At 40.3% G+C, this 22,882-nt stretch overlaps 1 protein-coding gene across 6 annotated transcripts in view; it reads left to right on the top strand.

Annotated features, from left to right (window-relative positions):
* LOC128016245 (centrosomal protein of 95 kDa) overlaps positions 1-22,882 on the top strand; it is a 233,500-nt gene that overhangs the window by 199,460 nt on the left and 11,158 nt on the right. For 2 of the 6 annotated variants that reach the window (XR_008184107.1, XR_008184105.1), the window contains exons 15-17: positions 17,887-17,907; positions 22,300-22,537; positions 22,700-22,806. Coding sequence is in view for 2 of the 6 variants with exons in the window: in XM_052600760.1 (XP_052456720.1) it covers positions 2,722-2,742 (21 nt within the window). In the remaining 4 variants the exon portion in view is untranslated. Of the gene's footprint in view, positions 1-2,721; positions 4,350-17,886; positions 17,908-22,299; positions 22,807-22,882 lie in introns of those variants that run through there. The other 4 variants (XR_008184106.1, XR_008184104.1, XM_052600760.1 and 1 more) reach the window with 3 other exon arrangements.

Raw genomic sequence — 22,882 nt, 5'->3', positions numbered from 1 at the left:
TTCTATACAGATTTTTTTGATTAATTTTCTTTCCTAACATACTCCAGTTCTTGTTAAAACACCCTAGATGTGCTTATTTTGTGCATTTAGAACACTTTTTGTGTGAAATCATATAAATTTTGTCCATCAAAGGTGTACTTTCACTTTAACTGAGCGTCAGCAGCGCAGCAAAAATAGACCCAGCGCCGAAACAATCGCGGCACTGCTGCTTCTGCTCTGCTCCTGCTACGCTCTGCCGCGCTGCCTCTGCGTGCGGTGTGAACGCTCTCATCTGTTAACATAGGCACCGAAAAAAATACGCGCTGCTTCTGCTCTGCTGCAGCTTGCGGTGTGAACCCGGCCTAACACCATGTTTCCTGATGATATCTCCCAAGGGTAACATATAAAGCGTGAAGAGTAGCGGCCCTAGAACTGAGCCTTGAGGTACTCCATACTGCACTTGTGATCGATATGATACATCTTCATTCACTGCTACGAACTGATGGCGGTCATATAAGTACGATTTAAACCATGCTAATGCACTTCCACTGATGCCACTGATGTTTATCTGTCGGCTATCTCGGCATGTCATGTGGGTATTAACTCGGGTACTATTGGCCAGCACCCTCTCGTCTGTCGGTTTATGAGAGGTGCACGCCGGTTACACCCAGTACCGAAGCCGCTGGTCCCGCCCCGGGACCTGTCCGTGGTTCTGAACGCACTCTCAAAAGCCCCTTTTGAACCCATTGATAAAATTGCCTTGAAGCTACTAGCTCTAAAGACGACTCTGTTGCTCGCTCTCACTACAGCAAAAAGGGTGAGTGAACTACATGCTTTATCAGTTCACTCCTCATGTATGATGTTCGCTCCGGGTGTTCAAAAGGTAACTTTTAGAACTAACCCTGCGTTCGTACCCAAAGTGTTTGATCACGCGAGGGCAGTTCAATCAGTGAACCTGCTAGCTTTTCATCCTCCACCCTTTGCATCCCCAGAGGAGGAGAGGTTGCACACTTTATGTCCTGTTCGTACTCATATGTACGTTCAGAGAACACATAAACTTTGTAAGAGCAATCAGCTGTTTGTCTCGTGGGCTGATTCTTACAGAGGAAGACCTATCTCCCGTCAACGCCTTTCCCATTGGGTGGTGGAGGCTATCGTATTATGTTACAATAATTCGAATTTGGAGCATCCAATAGGACTACGAGCACACTCTACTAGAGGTATGGCTAGTTCCTGGGCTCTGTTTAGAGGCATCTCTATTCAGGATATTTGCGCGGCAGCCAGCTGATCTTCTCCACACACATTTGCTCATTTTTATAGACTGGATGTGACAGAGCCCTCTCTGGCCCATTCAGAAGTGAGTAGTCAGGTTGTATAATGCAATTTTATTAAAGGGCGAATTCCTCATTATTCTGTTTTCACCTCCGTCGGGAGCTATGATTCAGATAATTACTCAGCCTTTCTCAGTCTGCTTCGTCAGCATATCAGCAATACGGGAGTTGTCTATATCCCATAGTGAGATACCGAACGAATGTTAGAAAGAGAACGTTAGGTTACTAACGTAACCCAGGTTCTCTGATAACATAAAGTGAGGTATCTCACAACATTGCCCTCCTTGCCTGTTCTGCACGGAGATGAAATATGTGAGAATGACGAAATGGCAGGTAGCTGCAGTTTATATACAGGGAGCAGGACTCCCTGATCGCTGCAGCGATTGGTCTGCCATGGTTGGCAGACGTGGTGTTATTGGTGTTTCCGCGATCGGCCACACCTGAGGCGGTCCCATAGTGAGATACCTCACTTCATGTTATCAGAGAACCGGGGTTACGTTAGTAACCTAACGTTATTACATGCAACGTTTTTGTGTCATATAATTAAGGTTGCCATCATGGTGCTGCTTTCCTTGGATTGCTCATGTAAATCCACCAGCTTCTCATCCACCCACCTTTTCAGATTTAATATTAGTTGGAGATTTCAGCCTTTCCTCTGTCCGCGATTGGCTTAGCCTTTTATTTTCGCTGGATTTTTACATGGCATTAAAGGGAGGGAGCTCTCTCCGCATTCTCTTTTACTATGCACAGCAACCTCCATTTCATAAACATGCTCCGTTTCATCGGCCTCATCTTTGTTTACGATATTAGATGACAACTCCTTCCCACTGGGATCTACAGATGTGGCCATTAACAACATGATTTTATGTGGCAGCCTGCACTTTGTCACGCGTGATTACAGAGCTCCCTGCATGCGCTTTTTCAGTTTTTTAAAACAATGTAGCGCTTCACACAATATCCACCAGGTGGCACAAGTAACAACATTCTTTAGTTAAACACCGTGGCCAGATCAGATTTCTGATGGTGTCTAATAGTTTAATACATTAAATAGCCTAAATTAACCTTTTAAACAAAAGAACAGCAAAACATTCTGACCTTGGTTTCCCATCTGGTCCTGTTGAATCCACATACAGTTTATTCTCGATCTCTACTGGAACATGATTTAAAATTATATCTGGTAGGATTACTCCTTGCATGAACGGGAAGTGTTTCCTGGCGTTTCAGGCAATCTCAAATAGAATGATTTTATCATGGAAGGCCAATGTGATGTGTTAGGTGGAGGAGAAAATACTGAATAATCTTGATTTGGCAAATTCTCACTATGAAGCATTGAAATCATTGCCATTGGGCTGTTTGTTAATCCTAGAGATGCTGAACCCGCTGACAAAACATGATCTGGACTGTTTTGTAGGTTGAGAGTCCGGGCAGTTAAGGGTGAAGAAGACATGGATGGAACACTGAAATCAGCATCACCATGGTAGACTGACGAGATGACCAAAAGACCAAAATGATCTCAAAAGACTTGTCAGTCAATTAGAGTATCCAAAGACATTGAAGGAACAAGGGATGCAAGGGGGTGGGGGTTGCTATACAAATGAGATATTTAAAAACATGGATTTCTAGCGTATTTTCTTGGACTTCTCAGACAATATCTATTGTTTGGCCCATGTCTTAGGCATCCAAAATTATAATTTAAAATTAAAATAAATTATTATTATTTTTTTTAAAGGATTTTAATCCCGTTTTTGTGCAAAACATCAGAAATGTTGAAAATGGCCTGTCCCTCTGTATGATTTTTCTACTTCTACTTGCTATCGAGGCCAAAAAAGTCAAACTATTGTTAAAAAACAAAAAACAAAAAAACATATACTTGTATAAAGCCTTAAGTGTCAGTTCATTAGTCATGAATGGATTTTATTCTTAAAGTGTCAAATAAAAACAAAATAATAATAATTTGTCGAGGTCCCTACGTTCTCGTCAACCCTGTTTTATGAAAACACCTCTTTAAAGATAATAGACTGTTCCAAAATTTGCATCAGTTCCAGGAAGTGACATCATCTGCCTTTCATGAAGTTGATGGTAGAAGACAAGTAAGTGGTCTCTTCTCTTTAATGATTTTTCATTGAGTTTATGTAATGTCTGAAAGACAGGGACATTGTGTCAGCCCTGTTACCATATTGAAAGATGGAGCATAGCATTTTTATAGGGTTGCATGAACTGTTAGCTGACTCCATACCTGGTCTGGGGTTCAAGAAAGCTGCTGGATCCTGGTTTGGCGAAGTCTTCTGTAATGATGAGACAGAGAGGTTCGGATCCATGTGCAGAACTTTTAATGAGAATGGTCAGACAGGCAATGATCAGCAACGGCGTCAGGTATATAGGGATAACCAGAATCGAAAACAGGAACAAGCAGATGTCGGGGGCAGGCAGCAAAGAATCAGAGTCGGTATAAACAATCCAAAGGTCAGGTACAGAGAGATCAAACACAAGGGAAACACTCGGAAATGACAGACACAGCAAATCAAGACTTCACAGCGAGTGAGAGTGAGTGTGCTGCTTATATGTGTGTGTAAATGAGGTGCAGGTGTGGCAAGGAGATTGACTGAGGAATGATGTGCAGGTGTGGCAGGGTGATTGATGCAGAGACTCATGGGAAATGTAGTTAGGGTGTGGTGCAACAGATAAGAGGGGCTAGAGTCCGAGTGACATCTGGTGGTTAATGTGGAATTGTCCTGATTGGAGTGCCCTCTACATAAGTTCATGGGCACTCCATGTAATGATCGTGACAACTGGATCCGGGTGACTGCAGTGACCCTCAGATCTGGATACAGACTGGATCTGGTGTCAACGGTGGCCTCGGAGTAAGAGAGAAACAGACAAATATTAGCGTAGATGCCATTCTTCTAATGATGTAGCAAGTACATAGGGTGTTATGGGAAGTGTTCCCGGTTCCGGTTTACCTAATTAATATAGCTGTAGTCAAGTCCAGCTTTGTCGAGTCCAAGTCAAGTCCAAGTCCAGGACTAGTCGAGACCGAGTCAAGACCGAGTCCAAAGAGGTTCGAGTCCAAGTCAAGTCCAAGTCCAAAAGTTTTGAGTCCAAGTCAAGTCCGAGTCCAAATGAGAGAAAAAAGGGTCCTCTTCAAGACCACATAGTTAACTACTGATAATGTATGTGATGCGAGAGACAGCATATCTCCTATTCTAAGAAAATAATTTTACATTATTATTTGTAATGATCAAAAAGCATGTGCAAAGTAACAACTCTGTAGGACAGGGGTCTCCAAACTAGATCCTGGATGGCCAATGTCCTGAAAAGTTTAGCTCCAACTGGCCTTTACACACCTGTCTGGAAGATTCTAGGTCTAGTAAGAGCTTGATTAGATGGTTCAAGTGTGTATAATTAGGGTTAAAGCTAACAGGGGCGTTACAAAAGATCCCGGGCCCTAGGCTGTCCTGATGGGCCCCCATGCCCCCCACCCATGAAAATATCCAGGTAAATTAAAATATATTTCAGATTCATACTTTTCAAGGGCCCTCTCTTCCTTTGGGGCCCTGGTAATGAGAACTTGTTTTACCCCCAGTCCGACCCTGGGAGCTAAACTATAAAGGACACTGGCCCTCTAGAACAGAGTTTGGAGCTGTAAGGTCAAATTATTTTGATGTACTTTATTTTCATGTTATTTACTTAATAATACGGCTTTTGTTGACATTATGTCTGTGGTCAAAAATTAAAATGACTGATGACTTGGCACAGTGCACACACATGCAAAGCTGGGGATATATTATTTTGATGTACTTTATTTTCATGTTATTTACTTAATAATACGGCTTTTGTTGACATTATGTCTGTGGTCAAAAATTAAAATGACTGATGACTTGGCACAGTGCACACACACAAGCAAAGCTGGGGATATGACAAATGCGCGCAGCAAGGCTAGAAGGGATACGTTTGGCTCTACTGGGCATGCGCACATAAATACAGTGATAGTCGAGCGCTGTCTGAAACAATCGAGTACTCCAGCATGCATTAACTATAATGCATACAAAGTGTTTGCAAGTACAACATGAATTTTAGAATTTAGAATAGGAGATATGCTGTCTCTCACATCACATACATTATCAGTAGTTAAGTATGTGGTCTTGAAGAAGACCCTTTTTTCTCTCATTTGGACTCGGTCTTGACTTGGAATCGAAACTTTTGGACTTGACTTGGACTCGGTCTTGACTCGGTCTCGAATAGTCCTGGACTTTTTTTTTTTTTTGTCATACATTTAATAATTTTATAATGTAATAGTCATAAATATGTTGCACAAGGATTGATGTCTAGGGATAAAAAAATGAAAATATTTACCATTTAAATTAAACAATTTAACTAGGTGACATTATAATACTAACCAATAGTACTTTCTGAACTGCTACCCAGTTCAGAAAATGCAGCTGAACTACTGTTCAAACTCATCATATATTTAAGTAATTAAAATAAAACTTTTATATACATGTAAATATAAATAAATGTGTACAAATAAAAATGTAATTTATATGAATAATTTAATTTGTGACCCAAACTGTATGTAGGGTGGTCAAACTCTCCCCAACAGAGAAGTTAATGCCTCCAATCATATTATCTCGTTGGTTCCTTTTATCTCTCAATAGGCATATAATGGTGTAATTGTCTGGTTTTCTATGAAAGGAGCAGATATGTAGAATAATGGTATGTATGTTGGTGTTGGAGAAGTGTAGTATTGTGAATAACTGCTTGCTGGCATGGCTGGTGTCCCATAAAACCCTAAAGTGTTAAGTACTGTGTGTTTTTTTTTTTTTTTTTTTTTTTTTAATGATAGCTGACCTAAATGTGAGAAGGTTAATCTCTGTGTTGGTCTTTGATGTTGTGTAGATCTTCTGGGTTGTATTGAATGGGAATTTTGTCTAGTTGTGTGTGAGTTAGTTTGGACAACAGGAATGCTTCCATTTTCAAGGATGCTCTCTGGTATTAGTGTATCCTCATCTACAGTTAAGTATTCTTCATCCGCTTGTGTTTCTGCACGTAGATGTTCCTCATCTTTTTGTGTTTCTGTAGGCTGCTCTTTTTGTTTGCTTTGTCTCTTTCCACATATAGGTCCTCTGAGACTGGGAAGGGTAAGTCCTTCAGACGATTGTTGGTAAGTTGGCTCACCCTTGACAACATAGGTTGTACATTTTGGTTGTTTCCTTTAAATTTCAATATGTCCCCAGTAGCAGGATTTTCTTTCTGTGCTCTCTGTAACTCACTGTGATGTATTGTTTACAGAAAACCATGGTGAGACAGTTCTGCGCACGAGTTGGTAATGTCAGAGTCCTGAGTTGTAATGAGAGTAGCTATCCAGGCTACATCTTTTTTTCTTGCTATCTGGCGCCCTTCCCAAGTTGCACGAACTGCATTAACTGACATTTCTACTGAACATTGAGGCCACATACCATTCTATGTCCCGAGCACAAAGAGAGAGAGAGAGAGTCAGAATCTATATTTTCCTTTCATGGTCTATAATTGATGTCAAATTGGAAATCAGACAATTCTCCCACCCAACGGAGGCCCACAGCATTGAGCTTGGCAGTGCTCATCACATAGGTCAGGGGGTAATTATCAGTGTAGACCGTGAAGTGAGGCACATAAAACAGATAATCCCGGAATTTCTCACATATAGCCCACTTCAAAGCTAGGAATTCAAGCTTACCAGAGTGAAGATTGTCATTTTTCTCAGCTTGGGAAAGAGTTCTGGATCCACAATGACCCTTAACTTTCCGTTTTGCCATTGATGGAGAACTGCCCCCAGACCCTTCTGAGATGCATCAGTATGGAGTGTGAAGGGAGAGTTGAAATCAGGATTAGCCAGCACAAGTGGATGGGTAAGAATGTCAATCAGTGTTCCCAGGGTGTTCATGTGTTTTTCAGTCCAGACCACTGGTGTTTTAGAAGGAAGCTGGTTACCTTTCCCATTTGTTTTTTTTGTTTGTTTTTTTCCATCAGTCTGTCTGTATTATTGTTCTTTACTTGCAGAAGATTATAGATGGGTTTGGCAGTTCTAGAGAAGATCCTGGATGTATGTTCTGTAATAGCTTAAGACTCGTTTGAAGTAATGGTGCTACATACAACATTATCCAGAAAAAACAAATGTTAATGATAAATCCCCTTTTATGTTTGTACTGGCTACTGTATACAGGCCACCAGGGCACCATACAGACTTTATTGAAGATTTTGGTGATTTTACATCCGAGTTAGTTCTGGCTACAGATATAAAGTTTTAATAGTTGGTGATTTTAATATCCATGTCGATAATGAAATAGATGCATTGGGACCAGCATTTATAGACATTCTGAACTCTATTGGTGTTAGACAACATGTTTCAGGACCTACTCATTGTCGAAATCATACTCTAGAATTAATACTGTCACATGGAATTGGTGTTGATAGTGTTGAAATTATTCAGCCAAGTGTCGATATCTCAGATCATTATTTAGTTCTGTGCAAAGTTCATATAGCCAAAATTGTAAATTCTACTTCTTGTTACAAGTATTGAAGAACCATCACTTCTACCACAAAAGACTGCTTTTTAAGTTATCTTCCTGATGTATCCAAATTCCTTAGCATATCCAAAACCTCAGAACAACTTGATGATGTAACAGAAACTATGGACTCTCTCTTTTCTAGCACTTTAAATACAGTTGCTCCTTTACGCTTAAAGAAGGTTAAGGAAAACAGTTTGACACCATGGTATAATGAGCATACTCGCACCCTAAAGAGAGCAGCCCGAAAAATGGAGCGTAGCTGGAGGAAAACAAAACTAGAGGTATTTCGTATTGCTTGGGGGGAAAGTAACATATCCTACAGAAAAGCATTAAAAACTGCTAGATCTGATTACGTTTCTTCTCTTTTAGAAGAAAACAAACATAACCCCAGGTATTTATTCAATACAGTGGCTAAATTAACGAAAAATAAAGCCTCAACAAGTGTTGACATTTCCCAACACCCAGAGGTGGGTAGTAACGAGTTACATTTACTTCGTTACATTTACTTGAGTAATTTTTCGGGGTAACTAATACTTTTCGGAGTATATTTAAAGATGGGTACTTTATACTCTTACTTGAGTAATTTTTTTGGGAAAAATCTGCACTTTTACTTCGTTACTGTTGGCGACGCTCCTCTCGTTACTTTATCTTAATGCAATAAATGTTATAAATGCTTCAGTTTATTCCAAACGTGCCTTCTACTTTTCTCTGGGTAATGAGCGACGCCCATTCGCTAATGATTCATTCTTTTGAGTCAATTCTGTTCAAAGGCTTGATCAAACCAATTGGCAAACGAGTGAATTGGTTCATGAATCAGTTTGAATGAGTCGTTCAGTTCCCTGCCGCACGCGCTGAGCGTCTGAAGCGGTTCACTCAGAGTTGTAACGTTTAAGATCATCAGCAGCATTAAAAATGGGGCTATGGAACTGCACTGAATTGAAAGCAAATCTGCAAAGGCTATTATCTGCTTGCGATGGAATCCTTATTAGATGAACGCGTGTGCTGTCTACTGTTTAACAGGTAATAACTTGGGCTACATTCGATTACAGTACACGATACTACTGTGACATTAGTTTGTTGTATGTGTGTGGCTTATAACAGAGGGGAGTCAAGTTGAATGCAACTTCCAAAAGACAAAAAATAATAAAAATAATAAATAAAAAATTAATTTTAATACAATCACACCGGTGCGAGTATGTTCAGCAAGTCATATCATCAGCTGTTAAATTCAGATCTGTGATCACTTGCTAGCGCTGAGCCAGAGATAGATGCGTTTTTACAGCGTTGCACATTATAACCAATCACACACGATTCTTTTGAATGCAATGGCCAATCAGAGGTGTTCGGATGAGTCATCTTTGAAATGCCGGTGCTTCCTTCACTCGCTTACTGACTGAATACCTCTTTCTGGCGAATTCTTTCATCAGAAACAACAAAGTGCAGATGTGTGTACGAATCTATAATTAAGATATTGATTTCACAGTGTTAACAGTTTCAGTGATTTTAATGGGAGTTTCTGAGAGTGATTGAACTCTAGACTGTCAGTGAAAATGATCTTTAATAATGCAAATGTTATTTGCTCTCTTTCTGAACAATGAAAGATTAGTAGCAATATTTATATCACATTAACTTTCAATGTTAAATTCACATTTAAGATAAAGTCAGTCATATTAAAAATATATTATGGCATGAAACCTATATCTGTTACTTAAGTAAACAGACAGGGTTTTATAATAAATTGCAGTAAAGGCTGATGAAATAAATACATGTATACACACACACATACATTACATACATTTTATCTATATATCTAAATAAAAGTAGGCTCAGTATATATGACCCAAAGTAACTAGTAACTAACTACTTGAGTAGATTTTTTTATCCGATACTCTTTTACTCTTACTCAAGTAACTATTCAAAACTAGTACTTTTACTTTTACTTGAGTAAATGTTTCTAGAATTACTTTTATTTTTACTTGAGTAAAGTTTTTGGGTACTCTACCCACCTCTGCCAACACCACAGCAGTAATGACTTTATGAACTACTTTACTTCTAAAATCGATACTATTAGAGATAAAATTGCAACCATTCAGCCGTCAGCTACAGTATCGCATCAGACAGTGCACTATAGACCCCCCGAGGAACAGTTCTCTACTATAGGAGAGGAAGAATTGTATAAACTTGTTAAATCATCTAAACCAACAACATGTATGTTAGACCCTATACCATCTAAGCTCCTAAAAAAGGTGCTTACAGAAGTCATAGGTCCTCTTTTGACTATTATTAATTCCTCATTGTCATTAGGATATGTCCCCAAAAACCTTCAAACTGGCTGTTATTAAGCCTCTCATAAAAAAATACAACTTGACCCCAAAGAACTAGTTAATTATAGACCAATCTCGAATCTCCCTTTTCTGTCCAAGATACTAGAAAAGGTGGTATCCTCACAATTATATTCCTTCTTAGAGAAAAATGGTATATGTGAGGATTTCCAGTCCGTATCATAGTACTGAGACTGCTCTCCTTAGAGTTACAAATGATCTGCTCTTATCATCTGATCGTGGGTGTATCTCTCTATTTGTTTTATTGGATCTTAGTGCTGCGTTTGACACAATTGACCACAGCATTCTTTTGCATAGACTTGAACACTTTGTTGGCATCAGTGGAAGTGCATTAGCATGGTTTAAAATGTACTTATATGACCGCCATCAGTTCGTAGCAGTGAATGAAGATGTATCATAACGATCACAAGTGCAGTATGGAGTACCTCAAGGCTCAGTACTAGGGCCGCTACTCTTCACGCTTTATATGTTACCCTTGGGAAACATGGTGTTAGCTTTCACTGTTACGCTGATGATACTCAGCTCTATATTTCTTTGCAGCCCGGTGAAACACACCAATTTGAAAAACTAATGGAATGCATAGTCGATATAAAAAATTGGATGATTCTAAATTCAGAAAAAACAGAGGTGTTAATTATAGGACCTAAAAACTCTGCTTGTAATAACCTAGAACACTGTCTAAGACTTGATGGTTGCTCTGTCAATTCTTCGTCATCAGTTAGGAACCTAGGTGTGCTATTTGATCCCAATCTTTTCTTAGAAAGCCACGTTTCTAGCATTTGTAAAACTGCATTTTTCCATCTCAAAAATATATCTAAATTACGGCCTATGCTCTCAATGTCAAATGCAGAAATGTTAATCCATGCATTTATGACTTCAAGGTTAGATTATTGTAATGCTTTATTGGGTGGTTGTTCTGCACGCTTAGTAAACAAACTACAGCTAGTCCAAAATGCAGCAGCAAGAGTTCTTACTAGAACCAGGAAGTATGACCATATTAGCCCGGTCCTGTCATCGCTGCACTGGCTCCCTATCAAACATCGTATAGATTTTAAAATATTGCTTATTACTTATAAAGCCCTGAATGGTTTAGCACCTCAGTATTTGAATGAGCTCCTTTTACATTATGCTCCTCTACGTCCGCTACGTTCTCAAAACTCAGGCAATTTGATAATACCTAGATTATCAAAATCAACTGCGGGTGGCAGATCCTTTTCCTATTTGGCGCCTAAACTCTGGAATAACCTACCTAACATTGTTCGGGAGGCAGACACACTCTTGCAATTTAAATCTGGATTAAAGACCCATCTCTTTAACCTGGCTTACACATAACATACTGATATGCTTTTAATATCCGAATCCGTTAAAGGATTTTTAGGCTGCATTAATTATCTAAACCGGAACCGGAAACACTTCCCATAACACCCTATGTACTTGCTACATCATTAGAAGAATGGCATCTACGCTAATATTTGTCTGTTTCTCTCTTATTCTGAGGTCATCATAGCCAGCAGATCCAGTCTGTATCCAGATCAGAGGGTCACTGCAGTCACCCGGATCCAGTACGTATCCAGACATGATGGTGGATCAGCACCTAGAACGGACCTCTACTGCCCTGAAAGACAGCAGAGACCAGGACAACTAGAGCCCCAGATACAGATCCCCTGTAAATACCTTGTCTCAGAGGACCACCAGGACAAGACCACAGGAAACAGATGATTCTTCTGCACAATCTGACTTCGCTGCAGCCTGGAATTGAACTACTGGTTTCGTCTGGTCAGAGGAGAACTGGCCCCCCAACTGAGCCTGGTTTCTCCCAAGGTTTTTCCTCCATTCTGTCACCGATGGAGTTTTGGTTCCTTGCCGCTGTCGCCTCTTGCTTGCTTAGTTGGGGTCACTTCATCTACAGCGATATCATTGACTTGATTGAAAATATATGCACAGACACTATTTAAACTGAACAGAGATGACATAACTGAATTCAATGATGAACTGCCTTTAACTATCATTTTGCATTATTGAGACACTGTTTTCCAAATGAATGTTTTTCAGTGCTTTGACGCAATGTATTTTGTTTAAAGCGCTATATAAATAAAGGTGATTGAAGAATCCCAGCAATCTTCGGACTTCTCCAATTTGGTGACTTTTCTCCAAGTGACAAAATGGTATTGAGGTCTTTGGGTAATCAAACATCTAGCCAAAAATAAACTTGTCAATCGGTGGACACTCCATGACAGGTTCAAATAGCACCACTGTGCTGGTGAGATCGAAAATGTTTGGAACACGTCATTTAACGTGAGTGACAACCTGAGTGGATAACAATAACTCCTTGTTCAAGCTCTTGTTTTGTCCAGGCTGGACTATTGCAATGCCCTCTTGGCAGGTCTTCCAGCTAATTCTATCAAACCTTTACAATCAATTCAGAACGTGGCAGCAAGATTAATTTTTAATGAGCCAAAAAGAATACACGTCACACCTCTGTTTATCAATTTGCACTGGCTTCCAATAGCTGCTCGCATAAAATTCAAGGCATTGATGTTTGCCTACAAAACTACCACTGGCTCTGCACCCATTTACCTAAATTTGTTACTTCAGACTTATGTGCCCTCTAAAAGCTTGCATTCTGCAAGTGAACGTCGCTTGATTGTGCCATCTCAAAGAAGCACAAAGTCACTTTTACGGACTTTTAAATTAAATGTTCCCATCTGGTGGAATGAACTCCCCAACTCAATCCGAGCAGCTGAGTCCTAAGCAATCTTCAAGAATCGGCTTAAAACACATCTCTTCCATCTTTATTTGACCCTCTAACTTTAACACTCACTATTCTAATTCTATTCTTTAAAAAATCTAACTACCTTTCTAATCTTTTTGTATTCTATTTTCTTTTCATTTATTATGCAATTGTATATGTATGTGTATGTGTAAACACCTCTAACTAGCTTGCTCTATTCTTTTATTTATTTTTTATTCTATCTGTTTTCTTTTTATTATATTAGTTAAAATCCCATGTTACGTGTACTGTGTTAACCTAACTGAGACTTGTTATAGCACTTATATATCATTGCTCTTTTTGTTGTTTTTGATTGCTTCCACTGTCTTCATCTGTAAGTCGCTTTGGATAAAAGCGTCTGCTAAATGAATAAATGTAAATGTAACAATATCCTGCAGTCCAACATTTACTGAGACCTGGAAATCCAAATGTTGCTAATTTAAATTTTTCTGGTATTGAATGATGTTAACAAGAGCATTGGCCTTATCGTCTTCAATTTCCATTGCTATTCCGAGGAGGTTGGCTAGGGTGAACAAGCCTTGTAATCGACATTTACCAGTTCTAATAATCACTTGGACTGTCCCTCTGCAGTTATCCTTCCCCATTTCCCTGCTCTCTTGGTTTCCTAAGGCAACCTACAGCTCTGTGTCTCTCTGCACCATGTATAAAACAATGGCTGCAAGTAGTCTTTGCATTCATAGCATCTTGACTGTTGTTGTCTTTGAAGAGGACGTCTACTTGAAAAGAATTGTGTTTTGGGTCTTGACATTGTATTGACATTGTGATTGATACTGGGTCTGAGACTGCACCTGTGTATGCGGCTTGTACAATGGCATGGCAGATGGTGGGAACAGTGTCGGATTTCAGTCATCCCTTGATCAAATAGCCTAGACATTTCACTGCGCTTCATGTAAGTGACAATCTATTTAATGTAGCTCTCTTCATCAACATTCTTTAATTGTGTGACTTCCGCATCTGATGCTGGGTGAATGTCTTTTGCCAACTTGAAGAGTTGGCTTGTGTTCAAAGTGTAGATGTTCCAGATAAGTCTCTTTCTTAGTCAGACATGATGCACTTTTAGGTAGATCTGGTTATGTGGTGATGCTCCTGGTCAGTAAGATGCTGGTCACCTGTTCCCCTTAGCCTCTCACACACACGTTTCCTGAAGAATGTGCATTACTGCCCCTAGGTTCCAAATCACTGGACCAGGCATCTTCAGAGTAGCACAGATCCTTGACGAGCCCCCAAAATCTGTTACAGGTCCCGGATAGTCGGGAAGACTGTAAGCAGTAATCAACTTGACATTAAAGAGAGAGAGAGAGAGAGAGAGAGATAAGAGTTAGTTGTTTCCTTTACAGCCCTCTTTGTTGTCTTTTAATACAAATACACATTTATATTTCAGAGTAAGACACTTTGAATCACAAAATGATTCATAAACATGTTGGTAAAAATAACACACACTTTATAGATCAAATAAATAATAAATAAATTATAGCAACCTTAACCGAATGAACAGAAACTGGTGTGAATTCAGGTGAGTATCTTAAGAAAACAACAAGTAAGTATTTCAGGTAAGTGATACATGAGTACACTTTTATATGACATACTGTAAGTGTCTTACAAGTATTAATAAAATAAATAATCAATTGAAAAAAATATTTGGACATTAAAACATTTTGGTATGACATATAATTAAACAAACATTGACATTAAAAAGAGAGAGACACAAGAGTAAGTTGTTTCCTTAATGGTCCTCTTTGTTATCTGAGGATGTGCTGCAATCGTCATGGTAACTCTACTTTCTGCTAAAGTTCAGAAAATGCACAGGGTTTCTGCGGGGTCATAAAAAGTCATACATTTAACAATAAGAATTTAAGGCCATAAAAAGTCATAAAAACATCCGGATTCTCCATACAAGGTCGTAACAAACATTTAGCCATATCAACTGTTGTAGTTCTGTATGAGGAATCTGGGTGGTATCACACTGGTATCACAGCGTTTCAGAACTACAAGGTCCATGCGGCAGCATTACAGACTTGTCGGAAGGACTTTCACAGAAACTCACGCAAACTCCGTACATAGTGTATCATACTTAGTCACTGCTTAGTTTAATTTAAATCATCCTGGCTATCACAATGGGACAATGTACCTTTAACGATCTATGGCTCGAAGAGCTGGTGCGTTTAGTAGCTGGCTCAAGCCAGTCGCTAACAATCGGTATCAAGCCTATTGCACTCTGTGTAAGAAGATGTTGGAGTGGTCTAGTTTAGCCATAAAAGCCTTGAAGTCGCATGCAAAGTCGGAAAAGCATATCGTTCTGGTGGCACATATATTGTTTTATTGCTGTATACTGTCTGCAGAAACACATAAACAGAGAGAGAAAGAAATCTTTCAATTGTGAATCAGTGGCTGCCAGAGTGGCTTCTTCATATATAAATGAAGCTCTATGTCCATAAACTCACTTTAAACAATCATATCACAATGCATTGAAAGAAAATGAGAATATATTGCTATACTGTCTGTAACACATTAACATTTCCATGACATCAGAAAATAATACTCAATAAGCATACACAAACGGTGTATAAGCTCTTTGTTTCCTTTTTAGTAAATATTTCTCTCTATGTGCTCTGTTGTAAACGATCTTTATCAGCAATTTAGTTGTCTCTAAAACATGACAGATGTACAAAACGCAATTGTTACAATAAACAAATATAAACTTTCATAATAACGAGTGATTACAATTATATTTCTGAGGACACTAGGCACCCATGTCAATGCATCGCGTGGCCTCCACCAACGCAGCGGCGTCAGCTGCCTCCCACCCGCAATTGCGCAATCCATCGCGTGGGTGCGGCCGGCCGCACATCAACCGCTAAATTTATTGATTATATATACAAAGTCATCAAACTAACACAAATAACAAAAGAATAAACACTTCATGAACTCAAACTGCGATGCCACATCACTTATCTTACCTGCAGAAACACATAAACAGAGAGAGAAAGAAATCTTTAAATTGTGAATCAGTGGCTGCCTGAGTGGCTTCTTCATATATGAATGAAGCTCTATGTCCTGCGGCTCATGATCAACCTCTAGCGTCACCCGCCAGCGTCTACAGGTCTAAGTGATGTTCAAGTTGGCATAATTATACAATATTATATACAATTATATTTTAATATACATTTAACGCAAGAAACATATGTGACCAATCACGGAAAGTAGGGACACAAGTCGGTTCTGGGGCATTTTGAGTTATTAACAGATTCTGAAAGTTTAGTCTCCAAGCTTTCCAACGATGTGTAACACATGGAAATCTGATAATATTTGGAGAAGTTGTGGCCATTTGAAGGTAGGCACTCAAAAAAGCTAGAACAGCAGAAATAGCCTCTGAAGATTTGCAGTTCTCAATGCTGCGAGTGACAATGGGGCTCATTTACATCTCATTTAGATAAGCCATACCCCCTGCATAGCAACGACAGACACAATGGGAAAAATCGGACCGCATACTATTAATAATAAAGGAGAATGTGCATTATAAATGTCAGTAATTTATCTTTTTTGACTTTTATAAAAATGATTTAGAGGCTGAAATATGTGAGTTTTATTTTTTTATAAAAAATCTTTAATCTTTCAAATGTGGTCATCATTTTTAATGTTATTATTTTAATGTTTATGTAAACAAAAAGTACATATTGATGCTAATTTTATTTGTTATTTGCTGTTTTTCTACATAAAACTTGGTGAATTGATTTCATTGTGTAGCATTAGGACTTTTTAACAGGATTCTGTGATAACTGATGAGCTAGCTAATAACAATAGGTAGATATGGGAAGGTCTAAACATGGACTAAACATGAGATAACGTGTGTTCTTAGAATGAACACAAAACGACAAACTTTGATGTTTATGGAAACTCACCCCATAAGAAACAGAAAAGTATTCTTGCAGATCCGAAGTTTGCACTGTGCGTCTGTTTGCCTCTAAATGTTACGGATTTTCCCCAGTTCTCTGTCTTTATCCCCATCAAATGTTACTATCGATATAGCCTCTGATATCTTACGGTCCAACTCGTCTGACGCCAGACGTCGTCATCTTCGCTCAGTTGTAGATTAGGGATATTATACAGTCTTATTATGCCACTTTCATCTTCACTCTGATCGTTCTCAGATTCAGTGAGCGCTTGTTCGCTAGAGCCGGCCAGAGAGCTGCATACTAAACAAAAGCCGGCTTATCCGGTATGGAAATACAGACAGACAATGAAACGCCCCTACTGCGTGCTAGAATCTCCGACAAACTAGCTGATTTCAACCTCAAAATGTACGCTTTTAAATATACCAATACTGCTATCTCAAATACGGAGAGGCTTCTTTGTGATATCAACTAACAGATTCTGCAAAAATACGGAATCACCAATTTTGAAAAAAAATGCTTCTTTCTCATTTTGCTCGAAAGTTGTGCTGCCGACTGGTGTCACTGGTTTCCGTGGCGGGTCACATATTTAACAGATGATAAGTAATAATATTAATGAAAACAATACAAACATGACTACTTGAGTCCATAACACTACACCCTCCCCCACTTAAAAAAAAATGTTCTTCGACATTTTACCACAACTTTCCATTCATTGTTGTAAGACAAAAGGTAGGTTTTCAGTTTGTTTAACTCCGTGCATGAAATCAGTTATTCCCTCCTTGCCATGGCTTCTTTTCTAGAAAAGGGGGGTTCAGTAACTATTGTGCAACAATCTCTAACTATTGCACTGTACAATTTATCTAACTATTCCTACCAGCAATGTTAGCATAAATGTAAACAGTTACATCTTAATTAGATGAGTCTTACCCTGTAATCAGATTCCATAATATTCGGCCACTTATTCACTTAATCTTGTTACCTCTTTTTTTTCTGCTTACTTTACAGGTCACAGGTTTCCAATCACAGGTATGTATCCTTTTTATTTCCTCTTTCTACATTTTTTTCTCTGATATTTGATTGCCTTTAGTTTACCATCCTGTTGTTTATTAAAGTCCACGGCCTCCACAGATTCTGACCACAGGCAGGCTGGAAGTTGATATCCTTTAGAACTACATTTCTCCGTACCACTGTCGGTTCTCCCAGTTCATTATATGTCAACATCTTTGGCTGATGTCTCTGCCTTTTGTGGGTATGTGCATGACTGCTGTACCTCCAGTTCACTCACAGAATCGTGATCCCCCTCTTCAGATTCGCTGTTCCCCTGTGGAACATCCTCCTCCTCCGTTCCTGTGACATCTGCATTCTCTCCCTCTTAAGCATCAGGTTGGTATTTAGGTAAATACTCATCCATCATAGCCGGTTCAAATGATTTAGCTTCAGGATTCAGTGTGGTGAGCTTTGCACTGTGTTCAGTACGGGGCAGGAATTTACAGCATAGTTCATATCTTTCATCATCATCATCACTGCCTGAGTCTAGGTCGTGTTGTTGTTCTGGCACTTTCCTGTTCTTAACACTGTGCTTTGTTTTTTGTGTTTGGCGTGTACACACAATCTTCCCAGTGTGAGCGCAGTTTACCTGGTCCTCCTCTTTCGCTTAGGTTTCTGAGTAAGACTCTGTTGCCAGGCAAAAGCTCAATTTTTTTTCCTCTCAAGGCCTCTTTTCTTGCAGTCTTTGATGCAATGTCATAGGCTTCCTGTATCCGTGTTTGCCAGTTTGCAACATACTCTGCATAATTCTGCTGTTTCTCATTCGCCTGCAGGTTGAACATGAGATCGATGGGGAGCCGGGGTGAATGTCCGAATAGCAGATAATATGGAGAGAAGCCAGATGCTTCAGAACAGGTGCAGTTGTGTGCATGCACATCTTTGGACAGTGAGTTTTTCCAGTCAGCCTTCTTAGTATCACTCAGTGTCCTGAGCATGGACAAGAGCGTCCTGTTGAACCTTTCAACTTGCCCGTTGCCCATTGGGTGATATGGGGTTGTGTGAGACCCACGCACACCGCAAACCTCTTGCAACTGATCCATCAGGTGATTCTCAAATTATCTTCCCATGTCATGGTGGATTTTTTCAGGGAAGCCAAACTTGAGGGCAAAATCACCAAAGACGTGCTGTACCACAGTTCTTGCCGACTTATTTCTTGTGGCGTAAGCCTGGGCAAAACGTGTAAAATGGTCCATCACTACAAGTATGTACTCGTAACCATTTTTACACTTCTCAAGGTAGAGAAAGTCAATGGACATGAGCTGGAAAGGGTAGATGGTTTAATTTGAAACCAATGGGGCTTTTGTAATCTTATTAGGTTTTTTTCTTTTCAGGCACTCACATACACGTGTTACAAAGTGCTTTGTCTCTTTTTGCATATGGGGCCAATAGAATCTTTCACGAATTAGACTTCGAGTCCTCTCTGTTCCAAGATGCCCCATCTCTTGATGCAACTCTCTGTAAACCGTTTGATGATTTTCTTTTGGTAGAATAAGCTGGTTTCTCTTTCCCGCTTTTCTGTACAGGACTCCTTCATCACTCAAGTGCAGTCGTGTCCACTGTTTCAAAAGGAATCTGGTCTCCAGGCATTCTTTTTTGAGAGGGCGGCCGAATGGACGACTGTTATTCTTTTTGTACTTCAGGACACGAATGATAACTGGGTCTTTCTCTTGGGATTGTTTGATCTGCTCCTGCGACAGACACCGATTAGTGGGTAGTGAGATGTTGTCTTCTACCAGATGTACAGCTTGTAAGTGAATTCCACTTGTCCACAGAGGAGCATCCTTCAACGTTAAAACCACACCCTGCACTGCAGCACTTATCACATCTTGGTTTATCTCCTCTGTGCACAGTTTCATGTACTGGTCAATGTCAAGTGGCATCCTCGATAAGCCATCTGCATCTGCATTGCATCTCCCAGGCCGGTATTTGATGGTGAAATTAAAATCTGCCAGCTCTGCGACCCAACAGTGCCCTGTTGCATTGAGTTTGGCTGTTGTCAAAATATACGTTAAGGGATTATTATCTGTGTATACTTCAAAATGTGGAGCATGGAACAAATAATCCCTAAAGCATTCGCAAACTGCCCACTTAAGAGCGAGAAATTCTAGTTTTCCTGAATGCATATGGTAGTTTTTCTCCGGTGGTGTGAGAGTCCTTGACCCATATGCAATCACTGACATCTTCCCATTTTGTTTTTGATACAGGACTGCCCCAAACCATCCTGTGACGCATCACAATGGAGAACAAACGGTAAAGTCAGATCAGGATAAGCAAGGATTGGTGGCTCTATTAAGTGGTCAATCAGTGTGTTCAATACATCTTGATGAGTCTGTGTCCAAGGTATGGGTGTGTTGGGAGATAACTGCCCTTTTGACTTAGTACTGACTCTTCTTTTCTTTCCCTTAGGCTCAGCAGGTTCTGTGCTTTGAGGTGGTGTCGCTGTGAACTGATAGAGAGGTCTAGCCAGGCGAGAGAAATTGGTATATAGGTCCTATAATAGGAGAGGAATCCCATAATTTTTCTCAGATCTCCCACTGTAGCTGGTTTTCGGAGCTTCAGGGCCTGTACCGGGGCTATTTCAGATGGAGTATCCATCCTCAGACACGATACGGCCCAAGAACCACACTTACCTTTGGAACAGTTCACATTTGTGTGGACTGAATTTGACTCCATGTTTCTGGTATCTTTGGAGGACTGTGTAAACATGAGTCACATGATCATCGAAAGAGGTACTATGCACAAGGTTATCATCCAGGTAAGGCTGACATATAACATCTCTCAAATCCTCCAGACAGGCTTCCATGTTCCTCTGGAACTCAGCTGGAGCTGAACTTAGGCCAAATGGAATCCTGTTCCACTGAAATAGTCCCCAGGGTGTTATAAAGGCTCTTAGGGGTCGGTTCTCGACATCCAGGAATCCTTGGTGATAGGCCTTCCCTTGATCTAAGACTGAAAACCAAGAACTGCCACTCAGGGAGTCCAGCACATCCTGGATCCTGGGAATGGGGTGCCTGTCAGATACAGACTTGCAATTTAATTCACGATAGTCGCAGCAGAGTCTTAGGCTCCCGTCCTTTTTCCTCACACATACGACTGGCGAGGAGTAATGAGATCTTGATTTGCTTATCGACCTTCGGTTTAGCAGATCTTGGAGATACTCCTCACCTCCTGTAAAAGTGGCTTGGGCACAGAAATATAAGTCTTTTGCACCGGTGATTTGTCATGGAGTGTAATATGCATGTTGAGTGAGGGGATACAACGAACATCATTATCATCAAAAGCAAAAGCATTGCACTCTTCCTTTAACAGTTGTCGTACAATCTGTTGCTGTGACTCTGTTAAGTGTTCAAGTTTTATTGGTGGATCCCACTCACTGGGTCTCTTTGATTGATGTGGTGTAACACTCACCCCACATGTCTGCACCGTGGATGTTGGCTGTTCTATCACCTGCTCCATCTGAGTCTCATTTCTCTGGAAAGAGTCTGTTGCTATTGGGTAAGTTGTCTTTACCACTTCCAGGTGGCCAAGGATGAGTCAGGGCATAAGTATGACTGGGTGACTGGCTGTATTAGCGATGGCAATTGGCACTTTCGCTGTCTTCCCATTACCGACTTTGACTATGTCTTCCTGCATTACTAAACCTTCTGGTAGCGGTGATGGTTCACTTGGAGCGAATAACAGTCTTTGTTCTTGAAATTGCCCTCCAAATGTGTGCTTGTGCATAGACAGTGGTTATTTGCCCTGCATTGAGCTGGATTCTTTGTTTACCAACTCGCACCGTTCCAACTGTCGCATTTGAATTTACAGTCTTCAACAGTTTAAGCATGGATCTTGATTTATTTATTGAAATAGAGAAAGCTTTCCTTACCCTACAGACAGTACTGGACCGTGGTCTCAGTTTCTCCCACCTGGTAATTATCTCTTCAATTATATTGTAACCGATAATAGGGTTTTCAGTCACGCTAATATCACTTGCCACGAGCATAGGTACTTGCAGGGTCCTTTCTTTACCTGGATCATCACTTAATCAGAAACTCACTTCCACCCAGCCATCAAAAGGGATCTCTGTGCGATTGGCGGCCAATCCAGTCAATGTTCCTGGCCCCAGGAGCTCCTCAATCGGTCTGACGGTGGTATGTGGTAAGTGTCGTTCTCTCCAGTCTGCATTGATAATACTGGCTTGGGCTCCTGTGTCCCATAAGGCTTCAACTGTGATATCATTGAGGCAGCAGTGGACCAGGCACCTTTTTCCAATGATGTTCAAAAGTTTAGGTGTAGCAAGGGATAGTAACTTATCAACAGAATTGGTCACATCTGGGTGAGTAGCAGGTTGAATGTTATTTTCTTTACTGTCTTGTTTGCTTTGCACAGGTCTGGATGTCTGTCGTGCTTCTGAACTTGTCTGGGACCCGATGGCAGAATGGACTACTGGGGGGTCCAGCTCAGCAGTCCCCTCCCGTTTCCCGATGCGGGCCTCCTTGTCGACAGCCCCGTGACAAATCTTCATCTTGTCCACAGCGATAACAGTGCCTGCACTCTTCACCTCTTTGGGCCTCCTGGCATGAATGGCAGCCTTTGGGTCTCCTCTCAGTTCGAAGTGGAGTCATGGGTGGGTGAAACTGTGATCTGGTCACTTCCATTGTCTCTCTGAACATATTGGTCATTTCCATGACGTTTGCTCTGAGGTCTTCAATTGCTTTAGCAGTGTCATTGTCAGTATCTTTGCTTTGTATGTGCTTTGTGCTGTTTTTATGCTCATCTCAATATACAGGTGTAACACAATGGAGAACAAGTCTGAGCCTTGCCAGGAATTTTTCTAAATGTACACACTGCAGCCCTGCTGACAATGCCATGAGGTTTACAAGAACTGCTTACCAGGTGTGTAAATTATGCATGAAAATGTGATCAATTCTAACCCCATGACAAAATGCAATGGGCATAATCATTAACATGG

This window comes from Carassius gibelio, chromosome A6 (assembly GCF_023724105.1).
Source record: "Carassius gibelio isolate Cgi1373 ecotype wild population from Czech Republic chromosome A6, carGib1.2-hapl.c, whole genome shotgun sequence".
Lineage (NCBI taxonomy): Eukaryota > Metazoa > Chordata > Actinopteri > Cypriniformes > Cyprinidae > Carassius > Carassius gibelio.
Note: the sequence above shows the minus strand (reverse complement) of the source record. Positions and strands in the feature narration are given on the sequence as shown.